This window comes from Tenrec ecaudatus, chromosome 9 (assembly GCF_050624435.1).
Source record: "Tenrec ecaudatus isolate mTenEca1 chromosome 9, mTenEca1.hap1, whole genome shotgun sequence".
In the NCBI taxonomy this organism is placed as follows: Eukaryota; Metazoa; Chordata; class Mammalia; order Afrosoricida; family Tenrecidae; genus Tenrec; species Tenrec ecaudatus.
This window is the reverse complement of record NC_134538.1, coordinates 86,612,769-86,625,288: the sequence shown is the minus strand read 5'-3', so window position 1 is coordinate 86,625,288 and position 12,520 is coordinate 86,612,769. Positions and strand designations below refer to the sequence as shown.

The 12,520-nt window shown below is 47.3% G+C and overlaps 1 protein-coding gene across 1 annotated transcript in view; it reads left to right on the top strand.

Annotated features, from left to right (window-relative positions):
• The first annotated feature begins 1,569 nt into the window (after positions 1-1,569).
• Positions 1,570-12,520, top strand: part of DNAH11 (dynein axonemal heavy chain 11) — a 319,324-nt gene continuing 308,373 nt past the window's right edge. The window contains exons 1-3 of the mRNA XM_075557332.1: positions 1,570-1,905; positions 3,407-3,541; positions 12,168-12,364. Coding sequence (XP_075413447.1) covers positions 1,570-1,905; positions 3,407-3,541; positions 12,168-12,364 — 668 coding nt within the window. The remainder of the gene's footprint in view (positions 1,906-3,406; positions 3,542-12,167; positions 12,365-12,520) is intronic.

Here is a 12,520-nt window from a genome sequence, read left to right as displayed (position 1 = left end):
ACCACCCTTGGACTGAACTCTTAGTACATGTGATAGCGGGTGTCTTACTTGTTTTGATCACCTCAACTATTAACGTTTTGTTGTTGTTTATTGTTTTGTTTTTTGCTTTGTTTTAACATTTATTTTCCCTCTTCTCTCTCCAGAAGCCCTTTCTCTCACAGCATTTTTTTGGTAATCATTTAGATCCAAATGACATTTGAGCAACAGTCTTGCTTGAGGCAGGATCTGTGGTAGATGCTTTGGGAATTAAGCAAGTAGTGCCTGCCTTTGAAAAGGCTTTGTTTCTAGGGGAAAATGAGAAGACTATACAAATCACCATAATGCAAGGTAGACTGTAACTGGAATAGGGCAAGGTGATGCCCATTAAGGGTTTCTTCTCCTGAGATTTGTGGTAGGGAATTGCGATGCTTTTTCCATTCCAATGCACTTGTTTTCTCTCTAAATATTACATTTTCCCCCTGACACTTTATCAGTTTTTAAGTACCTCCCCACAACCCCGCTTAATTCTCCAACTTATGCCTCTACTCTATACTAAACTGGTTGCGGTTTCGAGTGGTGGCTCAATCAATGAATAATGGGCCTTTTAAAAGCTCGACTCCATCCACACCATGAAATCAACTCTGCTTTGAGCAGGCTGCGCTTCCCTGTGTCTTCTGAGTGCTGTGGACTTGAGAGGCCCATCTTCCCGCGCTATGACCTGTGTCTCACTGTTCGCCATGAAGATTTCATTAGCCAGCTATTCCAGAAGCAGACCAGCTGGTTCCCCCTTCTAGTCTGTCTCAGTCTAGAAGCTCCACTGAAAACTGCCCGCCATGGGGGCCCCTGCTGGGATTTGTAATACTGGGGACATAGCTTTCAACATCACAGTAGGACTAACTGAGGGCATGTGGTTTTCAGACGGTTAAGCGTGGATTTTCAGTTTTACTCCACAGATAGAAACGTGTAGTGGCAGGTGATCTCTTTTCAGCAAATTAGGTAAGCACCGCCCGCTTAGCACGAAAACTTGGTCCCCACCCCACCCCCACCTCCTCTGTAAATCACCTTGTGATTTAGTTTCCTCGCCCATAAAACGAAGTCTGGCCAGACATGGTCCTGCCCTCTTAGAGATTCCATGAAATAATCCAGGTAAAGATTTTACCACATAGGACAGACGGCAGAAGGCCACACCATTTCACCCACAGCAGTTCATCAATGCTGCGCAGCTAGCCCAGCCTAGACAGGTGGGTCCCTAGTGGACTGCACCTGGCCCGGCCGGGGCACGCCCATTCCCGGCTCGGGTTTGCTTCCTGCATCCCAAAGGCCCGTCTCCTCTCAGGTGCCACTGCCTCGCCGTGGCTGGACGGCGGCCACCGCGCGGTCACGCCTCCCCGGCAGCCCCGGGACGCCGTCCCCCGGGCAACGGGACGCGCCACTGCCCCGGGCCAGCTCCTCTTCCAACGAGGTTCGCGCTGCGTCCCCACAAGTGGGAGACGGGCCGCGCTCGAGGGTAGAGGGTGGGCGCTTCCCAGGGCGCGTGCGAGGGGTGCCCTCGAATAGCCTGCCCGCTGCGCGTCCCTTCGGACGCGCCCGATGGCTGCGCCGGGGGCAGCTCCAAGTTTCCGGGAAGTCCCGAACTTTCGGTTAACCCCGAGCGCCAGCCTGGAGGCGGACAGCCGGATGGAGTTGGAGGAAGAGGAGGAGGAGGAAGAGGAGACCAGGCGAGCGCGGAGTTTCGTGCGGGACCCGCGGGTGCGCTTTCTCGGCGCTCGCCTGGGGCAGCTGCTGCGGCTCCCGGAGGAGAAATGGAGTCAGTATCTGGAGAGCCCCAGCCACCGGCGGGACCTGGGCGAGTTTCTGGAGCGCGCCGGCCCCGCCTGCCTTCTCGTGGGCACCGCCGCCGCGGGGGGCCTCGCCACCTCGCCCCAGGTAAGGAAGGGGGGGGACATCGGGCTCGGGGACTCGGGCCGACCCGCTTCCGTCCACGGCGAGCGCTCTTGGGCCCTGAGAGACAAACCAAACCCCAAGCACCACCTCGAGTTAAGGACCGGGCCTGAACTCGCAGAGCTGCCCACCTGCGCCTGCTTCGCTGTCAGCGCAGGTGGATTGCGCGGGTTAAAAGCCAACTCCTCCCGCGGAGGCAGCTCTCCTGGGGTAAGGCAAGAAGGACAACGCGTCGCCCAACTGCCCGAGTGTGGTTTCTATGTTTAGTAATTGTGTTTCAGCCCCGTTGAATGGCCTCTCTCCTTGGCCTTTCTCCCTCGCCTCTCTCTCCCCCATTCTCTCCGCCTCCTCTTCTCTCCAGCCCCTCTTCTTTCGTTCTCTCAAGTTGGGCCACTCTGGAGCTATCTTCTTAAAACTGTGGGTTTTGGAAGAGTCTAAATGACTTGTCATGTATTCGGTGTGAACTGCCGTCAGTATCGGGAAAGAACCTTCCAAACCCATAGCCCTGTAGCACAGGTTACAACTAACTGTCCCACCGGGTTTCCAAGACCTTAATCTTCAAGGAAGCCAATTGCCACATCGTTCTGCTGCTGGAGCCGGGCGCAGCCCAGTGCTTTCACCACGCCCCCCCCCCCCCCGGGACCCGAGGGCAGCCAGTTCTTAAAGGAATTCGGGGCGTGGGCAGCCCCCACGCGTGTAATAGTACTCATGAACTACCTTCCCAAACCTGCTGCCCTGGAATTGGATATAACCCTATAGCCATAAACCCTTCTCCTCATGGAGACCCTTCCCACAAAGGGTTTCTGAGACTGTGGGAGCAGCCGGTGAGTTTGAATCCCCTTTATATGGAGTGGGGTTAAGCTTATGCATAAATTCATGTCTGGTTCATTTTGAGATGTTTTGTCTTCCCAGAGTCCTAATTGTAACTTAAAAAAAAAAAGTTTATCAGTAGAGGAGAGCGAACACGTACCTCTAGCATTACCGAAATTAGGCACTACGATGTCTACAGAAATGATTCAGTACTTGTGGAAACATTAAAATATTTTAGCTAAGTGTTACCATCCTTGGCCTGGAAGATAAGCACACAATCAACCTCTTTTGCCTATTTTTATGATCAACCTATCTTCCCATCTTTACATCAATCTACCTTATTTCTAAACAAGAAAAGAATATAAAAGATGGAAACTTTCTGCATGCCCCTTTATCTTTACATATGAGATGTTATAGCTTGTACAACGGACAGCCCTTTTAATGGTGACATTTTTCGAACAAGCCATGTGACATTGGCATTACAAAAGAACAAATTAAACTCCTGTGCTTTGCGGCGTACAGGACAATAGTGGGACAGCCTTGTTTGTGAAGAGAAGGAAGGTGCCAGTTTTCCCCTTCTGGCACCATCCAGCTGTGAAAATTGGAGACGGTAAATTTTGCTTGTTAGCAACTGCATAGTGAACTTAAAAAGCTAATTATCTTGCGCTTACTTCAGATCCCAAGGAATGCAAAACAAAAGCTTGTTTATATTTCCAAGAAGATTCCTGGACCAGAGGAGGATGCTCAAATGTTTCTCTTTGGAGAGTTACCGGCGGCGCCTCTTGGACATGTAACTGCGTTCCTAGATGAGGTACCACTTTGTCTTGCATACTTGAACCTTCGACTTAGCTCCACGACACCTGAGTTTATTGGACGACAACTCTGGCTAATAAAAAGGGACAGAGAAACTACTAACCTCTTTTGTCAGGTGGATGGAATGATAGCCGTTAGATTGTTTCCCTGAAGTGAGTTGATGCTTGCTGGCGCTGATGTTTGACAGAGGGCAACGAGCGGGTGAGGTTGGTCTTATCTTTCCCTCCTTCACATCCTCCCTCCCTTCAGTCGTAGAAATAAATGATTGAATTGAGTAGGCACTTATCCTTCGCTCCAGGTTTTAAAGTTTGAGATCAGATTAGAGACAAACAGACTTTGAAAATTAGTATTCCATTTTCAGATTCCTGTTAGTTTCTAGTGTCACTCGTGTGTCAGATGGGAAAAGATAATGGGAAGAAAGATGATAAGAAATGACTGCCTTTCAATGTGTCTTGTTCTCCTTTCAAATCAGAAATGTTCTCTAAACCCAAGTTACTTGCCTTCTAATGTGCGTAAGAACCTTCGGGATTTTGTTAAAGGCAGATTGGTTTGGCCAGCGGGAGGTGAAGGCCCCACAGTCGGACAGGCTCTGTGACGGGACGGTATTGCTGCTGCTTTAAGGATCAGCTTCTAGAAGGGACTCCAATGAGAGCGGTGGTTTCCAAACCTTGCTGCACGTTAGAATCACCTGGAAGAATTCTGTAACATCTCAATTAAATCAACATGGTGGGGTGGGGGAAGCGCCAGTCATCAATGGTTAATGATCCCCAGGTGGTTGTAAGTTTGGAAACCACTCAGAACATCTGTCTTTCAGGGGCTCGTCTGACTTCCTCTTACGAAATCAGCCCTGGCCATCAATGCAGCCCCACCAAAGGCAAACCATGAGCTAGGAATAATCTCTAACATTTACGATTATTGGCGATTTCCCAGTCCTCTTTCCACACAGCAGTGTGAGTGGTCCTCCTGGAAACGTGAGTGAGAGTATGTCATGGCTTGGCTGAGACCCGGATTGGTTCCCATTTCACTCAAAACCAAGGCTGAGGTCTCCCTGTGGTCTAGGCTCCGTTTTATCACTCACCCTGCAGCAACTGTCTCTGGAAACTTCTTAGCCATACAGAAGTGGAGGCCCACCCAGACCCAATGAGCTAGGTTTGTGCGATGAGTGCTACACCTACGGAAAGGGGACAAGCAGTGACCCACCCTCCCAGCCTGCCTCCCGCTAGTCCTCTCAACGCGTCCTGCACTCTCACCTGGGAGCTCTGGGTCTCCGTGCTATACTTCAGCCAATCAGGGCCACAGTCTTGCCTGAGGCCTTGTTCATGCCCTTACCCCTGCCTATAGTCCTCTCCTCCTCAGCTAACCTCTTCTCAGCCATCCTTCAAGTCTTTCGCCCAAAGATCTTTCAGCAAGGGCTCTCCAGGAGAGCCGTGGTGGCCTAGTAGGTTATGCGCCAAAGTCTGCAGTCTGAAACCCCCAACCGCTCTTCGGGAGAAAGACTGCCATAGAGACTTACAGGGGCAAATTTTGTCCCGAAGGATCACATGAGTCGGAAACAGCATGGTGGCGTTGAGAGGCCTTTTATGCCCTTCATTTCCCACCTCCAGGTGAGTGGGACGAGGGGCAGGCACTCATTCGAGGAACAAAATTTAAAGAGTAAAAACAAACCTCAATAATCAACCCCAAATACCTCCCAAAACCAAACTCACTCCCGTTGAGTCTATTCAAGCCCTTAGCAACCCTGTAGGACTGTAACCCTTTACCTGAATAGAAAGTCACCTCTTTCCCCTGGGGAGCAGCTGGTGGTTTGGAAGTGCAGGGCTTGTGGTGAGCGGCCCACGGAATAACCACACCGCTAGGGCTCCTCAGTAATCAGGGTAGATCCTATGTTAAGAACATCAAAGTTAATAAACTTTTCTAAAAGTTGTCTTGTGCTGTGCCAAATCATATTGGAGTCTGACAAAAAGGGAAAAAGTTGTAATTCAATTCCTGTCTTCATTACAAATTCTTATATTTTGTTCATTGTGGAGATTTTGGACATTAGTTTTGCTTTTTTAGAAAAAATACCTAAATATTATTTGATGTTTACTTAAATTCTAAAGACTAGAGTCTCCCTTGCCGCTTTTCATTAAAGGCTGATTCTTTGTTTTGTTCATAAATATGCTGCAAATGCCTAACACCTGAGAGAAGCTCAGAAAATATTTGTCCAGCGAAGGAAGGTCAGCTGAAAGCCAAGTAATATCCTGCTATTATTACGGACAAAAAACTGAAACTCTAAGTATTTGTTTAGAGAAAAGAGATTTTGGTGCATGAGACAAAGTTGATTTCTGATACTTGCATTTAAATCCTTGACAATTTTTTAACACCATTGGCACATTTTATGCTAACGTGCCGAGGATTGTCATGCGTTCGTTCAATCAGCATTTATTGCACAGCTCCTGGGTGCCAGTGGCAGCTTCTCCTTTCAAAAAGTGTGTAAAGAACTCCTTGGTGGCACAACAGTTCAGTTCTTGGCTATTGGCAGTTCAAATTCACCCAATGGCTCCTTGGAAGAAAGGCCTGGAGATCTATTTCTGAAAGGTTGTACACACACACACACACACACACACACACACACTCACTCACTCACTCAGATTGTTAATTCAGAACCACCAACTGCTCCAAAGGAGAAAAATGAAACCAGCCCTACGGGTGTGTGTTGTGGTTACACATTAGACCGCTAAGCCCAAGGTCAGCAGTTCAAAACCACCAGCCTCTAGGGCAAGATATGACAAAATAACGAGGTATAAATTACCAAGGGCATATGAGGGAGGGGGGAAGGGGCAGGGAGAGGGGGAAAAAAAAGAGGACCTGATGCAAGGGGCTTAAGTGGAGAGCAAATGCCTTGAGAATGATTGGGGCAGGGAATGTATGGATGTGCTTTATACAATTGATGTATGTATATGTATGGATTGTGGTAAGAGTTGTTTGAGTCCCTAATAAAATGTAAAAGAAGAAAAGAGAAAAAAATGATTAGGGCAAAGACTGTACAGATGTGCTTTATACAATTGATGTATGTAAATGTATGAACTGTGTAAAGAATTGTATCAGCCCCAATAAATTGTTAAAAAAAAAAAAACAAAAAAAAAACCACCAGCCTCTCCGAAGGAGGATGAGCCTCTCTACTCTTGAAAACTCACTGCAACCGTTCTGCTCCATTCTATAGGTCTCCCTGTTCTATAGGGTCACGATGAGTCAGAATTGACTTGATAGCAGTCAGAGGAATTGGAATTGGCTTTACAGCAGTGGGTTGGCTTAGGTCCTGATCCAGTCGGGTAGCCAGGGTCATGAGCAGGTGTTGCTGGATTCTGGGGGTACCTAAAAAAGCATCTTCCCATGTAGAGGGCATCACGGAAGGAAGGGAACTAAAATAGAACACTTGGAGATCTTGGGGGCAGTTACGTTTTAGGCTTCTTGTATTCAAGGGCAACCAGGAGACAGCTAGATACAGGAGCTGGAGGAAAGGGCATGCTTCGCAGAGGCCTCAGGACAGACAAAGGCACGGGGGCAGAGAAGTTTGGGTCACACCTTTACCATTGGAGAACCGTAGGGTAACTGAATGTGGAGAGGCGAGTGTGGTAAGAACTGAGAGTGGAGAGCTGATTAGAACGTAACTAGCCATACAAGGTTCGCTTCAGAGGGTTCTAGCACAGCCAGCAACCAGAGCCAAATCCATGCACTGTAGACACTCGTGTATAACCGAGTTTTCAGCACATTTTTAATGCAGCTTCTGTGGTAAAACTAGGTGCCTTGGCTGAGATTCGGGTCTGCTTATACTCAAGTATATATAGTATGGACTGGAAGATAGTACTAGGAATACATGCTCTCTGAGTGTTTTTTATCAGCAGGGCTTAGTTTGGAGGTTGTGGTGTTATACAGAATGTTCGTGGTCCTTTCTGATTTGCATTCCCATTTTATGCCCAACTTTCTAGTGATTTGATCATAAAAAAGAAGCAAAAAACAATATAAGATGTGGGTTGGTGACTTGGGGCTCATGTGATTGAGAGTAATGGAGTTAGAAAGCACTGAGGAAGTCTTCCAGTGTCAGGGTCTTTGAGTGGCATAGAGTTGAAGACTGGATAGACCAACTATGTGTTTTGAACTGAAAAAACAAAACCCCAAGCTCACTGACATCGAATTAATTCCAACTCATAGTGACTGTATAGGACTGTGTAGAACAGCCCCTGTGGGTTTCTAAGATGGCTTCAAACTGCTGACCTTGTAGTTGGCCCAGTGTGTAGCCCACTCTACCAACAAGACTCCTTATTTTCAACAGTGAGGGGAGAAAACCCTCACTGCCATCGAGTGACCCTTCAGGAGGGGGTCTACCTGCCCTGTGCATTTCTAAGACTTTAGCTGTCTATGGGGTAGAAAGCCCCGTCTTTTCTTTTACTTTTTCTTTTTTTATTTTTTAAAACATTTTATTAGGGGCTCATACAACTCTTCTCACAATCCACACATAAACATACATCAATTGTATAAAGCACATCCCTACATTCTTTGCCCTAATCACTCTCAAAGCATTTGCTCTCCACTTAAGCCCTCTGCATCAGGTCCTCTTTTTTCCCCTCCCTATCCCCTCCTCCCCCCTCCCTCATAAGCCCTTGATAATTTATAGATTGTTATTTTGTCATATCTTTCCCTATCCGGAGTCTCCCTTCCCCTTCTTCTCTGCCGTCCATCTCCCTGGGAGGAGGTCACATGTGGATCCTTGTAATCTGTTCCCCCTTTCCAACCCACTCACCCTCTACTCTCCCAGCATCCCCCCTCACACCCCGGTCCTGAAGGTATCGTCCACCCTGGATTCCCTGTGCCTCCAGCTCCCATTTGCACCAGTGTACAACCTCTGCCCTATCCTGTCCTGCAAGGTAGAATTCGGATCATGGTAGTTGGGGGGAGGAAGCATCCAGGATCTGGGGGAAAGCTGTGTTCTTCATCGGTACTACAAGCCCCGTCTTTCTTGAGAGAGCAGCTGGGGGTTTCTAACTGCTGACCTTGTGGTTAGCAGCCTGCACATCACCAAGGCTCCTACTTTGAACTGAAGGGAGAGTACATGCCACTTTTAATTATTCTCCTCTCATTTAAACGACCTGTTATAATCATCATTACTGTTCAGTATTACGTAGTCTTTGGAATATGACTCAGATATGCAGTAATTAACAGTTTTGTGCTGATCAAGAATTCCCAAGCTCTTTTCCATCCTAAGCCTTTATCCCACCTTTCGAGCTCAGGCATCCGCTTGCCCGCCTGACATCTCTCCTCAATATGTAATGGGCATCTCAAACCTAACTGGCCCCAAATTGAGTTCACCATCTGCCCCTGGACAGCTGAACATCTGCCTATATGTCCCTATACATTATAATCATACTTAACAAAGCGTATAAATGGCATGTGGTTATTTCAGTACATGTGTTGGCCTCAATAACCGTGACTGTTTACCCAGCTGAAAGGAAGTATTGTGTTGCTGTGGAGCACCTGGAGATTCCAATCGGAAGGGTCTGGGAGGGGCCCAGATCCCTGTGTTTTCCAAGTGTTTTCCAAGTGGTGATGTGGACTTATTTAAGCACCGTTGCAGTGAGAGCCCACCCCCTGTACCCCATCTACAAACAGAGTGAAATGGGAACAGAAGTAAGGAGATACAAAGAGATCAGGCACCTGTAGCTCTGTATTTTTACTTGCTTAGCTTCTTCGTTCACGGCAAAAATGTGGGTGATTGTTTTTTTATAAACCACAGACATGAAACACAAAGTTCCCATGAAAGCTCAGCTTCATTGAACGATTTTGCATAGAGGTTTTGGATAACAGAATGTCCTGTCATGGAGAAATACATCCTGGAACTGTGTGTTACAAGCCACGTTTGCTGGTCCAGCTGTTTGCCTGGCTAATGGCTTCTCTCAGCCATTGGCGTGGGATTTCACCACCACATTATCTATGCTTGGTGACACTCAGAGTGGAATTTGTGAGGAAGCTGGCTCGATCGCAGGACAGTACACAGGGCCCAAGGGGAAACAGAACCCAGTAACTGACATCAGCTAGAACTGTCCTTGCTCTGGACATTGCGGAAGAGCTGTCAATATTGGGTTAATTAAAGAGCCCCTTGGCATATGGGGTTTGCACCCGACCACTAACTTAAAGGTTGGCAGTTCAAACCGGCCTGCCAGCATCATGGCAGAAAGGCTTCTGTAGCTTGGCAGAGCAGTTCTGCTCGGCAGCACATGGGGTCATCGTGAGTCTGAATAGACCTGACCGAAATGGGTTTTTGTTTTGGTGTAATCTACAAAGGAGCTGCTTGGTGGATCCCTACATAATGCTTCCAGCCGGCCTAACCTCTGCAGTCAGCTTTCCCAAGCCCTTCCTAGGCTTGCCCCTGCCTTTCCCTTGAATCCACCTTGGGCCTTTCTGCTTACTAGTGCTGACCCTGGCCCAAATACCAGACCAGGAGCATTTTCCCGTAAGCCTGTCATCTGTGTGCCGCGCTTCAGTGGCATGTGGGATGCCTGCTTGCACTAACCTTACACCCTCAGGATTGAAACCAAGTTTGGCCCCTTTTCTGGAAAGTCTGTCATGGTCCCTCTCACTCCCAGAGGCAGACGCGGCTCCTGTGTTGTCACGTGACATCTGAACCATCACCTACCTCTAAGGGCATTCCTTCTACCACGGGTTCTGCTTCTTGGCCCCAACTCATTGGGCTCACGGAGAACAGGGGCCCTTTGCATCTCCCTCTGTGTTCCTGGCTGTGCACGCAGTGGGCGGGGAGCTCAGACACGTAATCCTGCAGCTGCCTCGGGGTCCCGGTGCTGCTCTAAAGCCTCTCTTTAACATCCGCCACAAGTGGGAGAGTTTAAAGGATGGAAATATTTTTCTCCCAGTTCTCAGGGCTACAAGTCCACCTCAGGGTCTCGGACTGGTTGACTCCTGCCTTGTCAGTTGCCCTCCTTGCTCCCTTTGGGGATCCTGACTCGGCATCTCTTCCCTGTGTGTGTACGTGCCTCCCTCCGTGTCTGAAGGACAGTCTCCACGCTTGGAAATGTGAGGCCCAAGTGCTTCCAGCGCAGGAATGGCCTCGGGACCACAGCCTCACCTTACCTGAAGGCAGGTGATGGTACCACATCCAGTCCACGGGCTACAAGCACGGGGACTGTAACACATTCAGGGGAGGTTTGCCGCCTCACCAGGAGGAAACAAAAATGAATTTTCCTTGTGTTTTTATCTAGAAGATGGTATTGTCAACATCAATTTTTTAAAGGTGTGTTAGCAATCTTAGCATATTTCCTCTTGGTATAATACTGATAAACTTGATAGATTTTATCCAAAAAATGATTGAGAGCACTGTATGTTGCAAGCGGATTGGAAGGACGAGGTCAGCTTTGTTTACTCACCAACTCATTTTATCGAATATGTAAGACTGTGAGAATATTTTAAAAATTGTAATAAATGTAGGGAGACTCTGGATAGGGCAAGATATGACAAAATAGCAATCTGTGGATTATCAAGGGCTCATGAGGGAGGGGGTAGAAGGGAGGGAGGGGAAAAAAAGGACCTGATGCAGAGGGCTTAAGTGGAGAGCAAATGCTTTGAGAGTGATTAGGGCAAAGAATGTATGGATGTGCTTTATACAATTGATGTATGTATGGATTGTGATAAGAGTTGTATGAGCCCCTAATAAAATGTAAAAAGAAAAAAAAAAGAAAATGATTAGGGTAAAGAATGTACAGATGTGCTTTATACAATTGATGTATGTATGTGAATGGATTGTGATAAGAGTTGTTGTATGAGCCCCTAATAAAATGTTTTTTAAAATCGTAATAAATGTATTGGGGGCTCTTACAGCTCATATAACAATCCACACATCAATTGTATCAAGCACATTTGTATGTTGCCATCATCATTTCCAAAACATTTATTTTCTATTTGAGCCCTTGCTATCAGCTCCTCTTTTTAACCCTCCTCCCACTCTTCTACCCTTGACAATTTAAAAATTATTTTTATTTTCATATTTTATACCATCTGCTGTCTCCCTTCACCCCCAAACACAGAAATACAATTTCTAAGGTTTTTTCCACATGGATCCCACATATGGCTTTATGTGATTTCAATTTAAGAGTAGAAGTTCTGAAAAAGTTTGTGTGGTTGAATTGACATCTTTCTCACTCCCCAAACTTTGATTCACAGCATGGCATCCAGGGCTGAGCCGATGAAGGCCCTCCTCCTCGCCGTGCGATTTAAAGAGACTTTGCATGAACACACCTGACGCTGTGTTCTGTTTGCCTTTTAAGACTCCGCCTGCGTGCTTGAATTAATTTTTCTTGTTTTTTGCAGCTTTGGGCTCACTGGAAGCCGCTGCAAATGCTTGATGAATGGGAAAATGGGTTGCAAGCAGTACATGTAGCACCTCTTACTTTGAAGGAATGTATGTCTAATTGGCCAAGTCTAATTGGCTCACTGGCATGACCTTCTCCTTGCAGATATGGTATACTGTGAGCATCTTTATGGAATGGATGCGTTTTGCTGCTGACTTTGTATGGCTGTATCTTTGAATTGAACGACAGTTAACTGAACTGCCGCATATAACGCTTCTCTTTCTCTAGGTTTTAGTGCCAATATTATCTAATAAGAGCAACCACAAATCCTGGTCCTGTTTTATTTCGCAAGACATGGACAGTCACATAGAAGTCATGAAATACAAGATGCATATTTTTAGCGGCAAAATGTCAGGAAGAATACTTCTACCGCTTCCCACGATTGCAAGAAGGATTGCACTGGACCAGAATTCTCCAGAGACCAAGTAGGTAACAAGATGACTCACAAACCTTACTGAAACCAGTTGACATCAAGTCGGTCCTGACTCCCGGTGATCGCCTGCGTGCAGAGGAGACCTTTGGGAAGCGGCCCTCTAGCACTCCCTTATGAGGGGCCCCTGGTTGGGCTCAAACGGCCAACC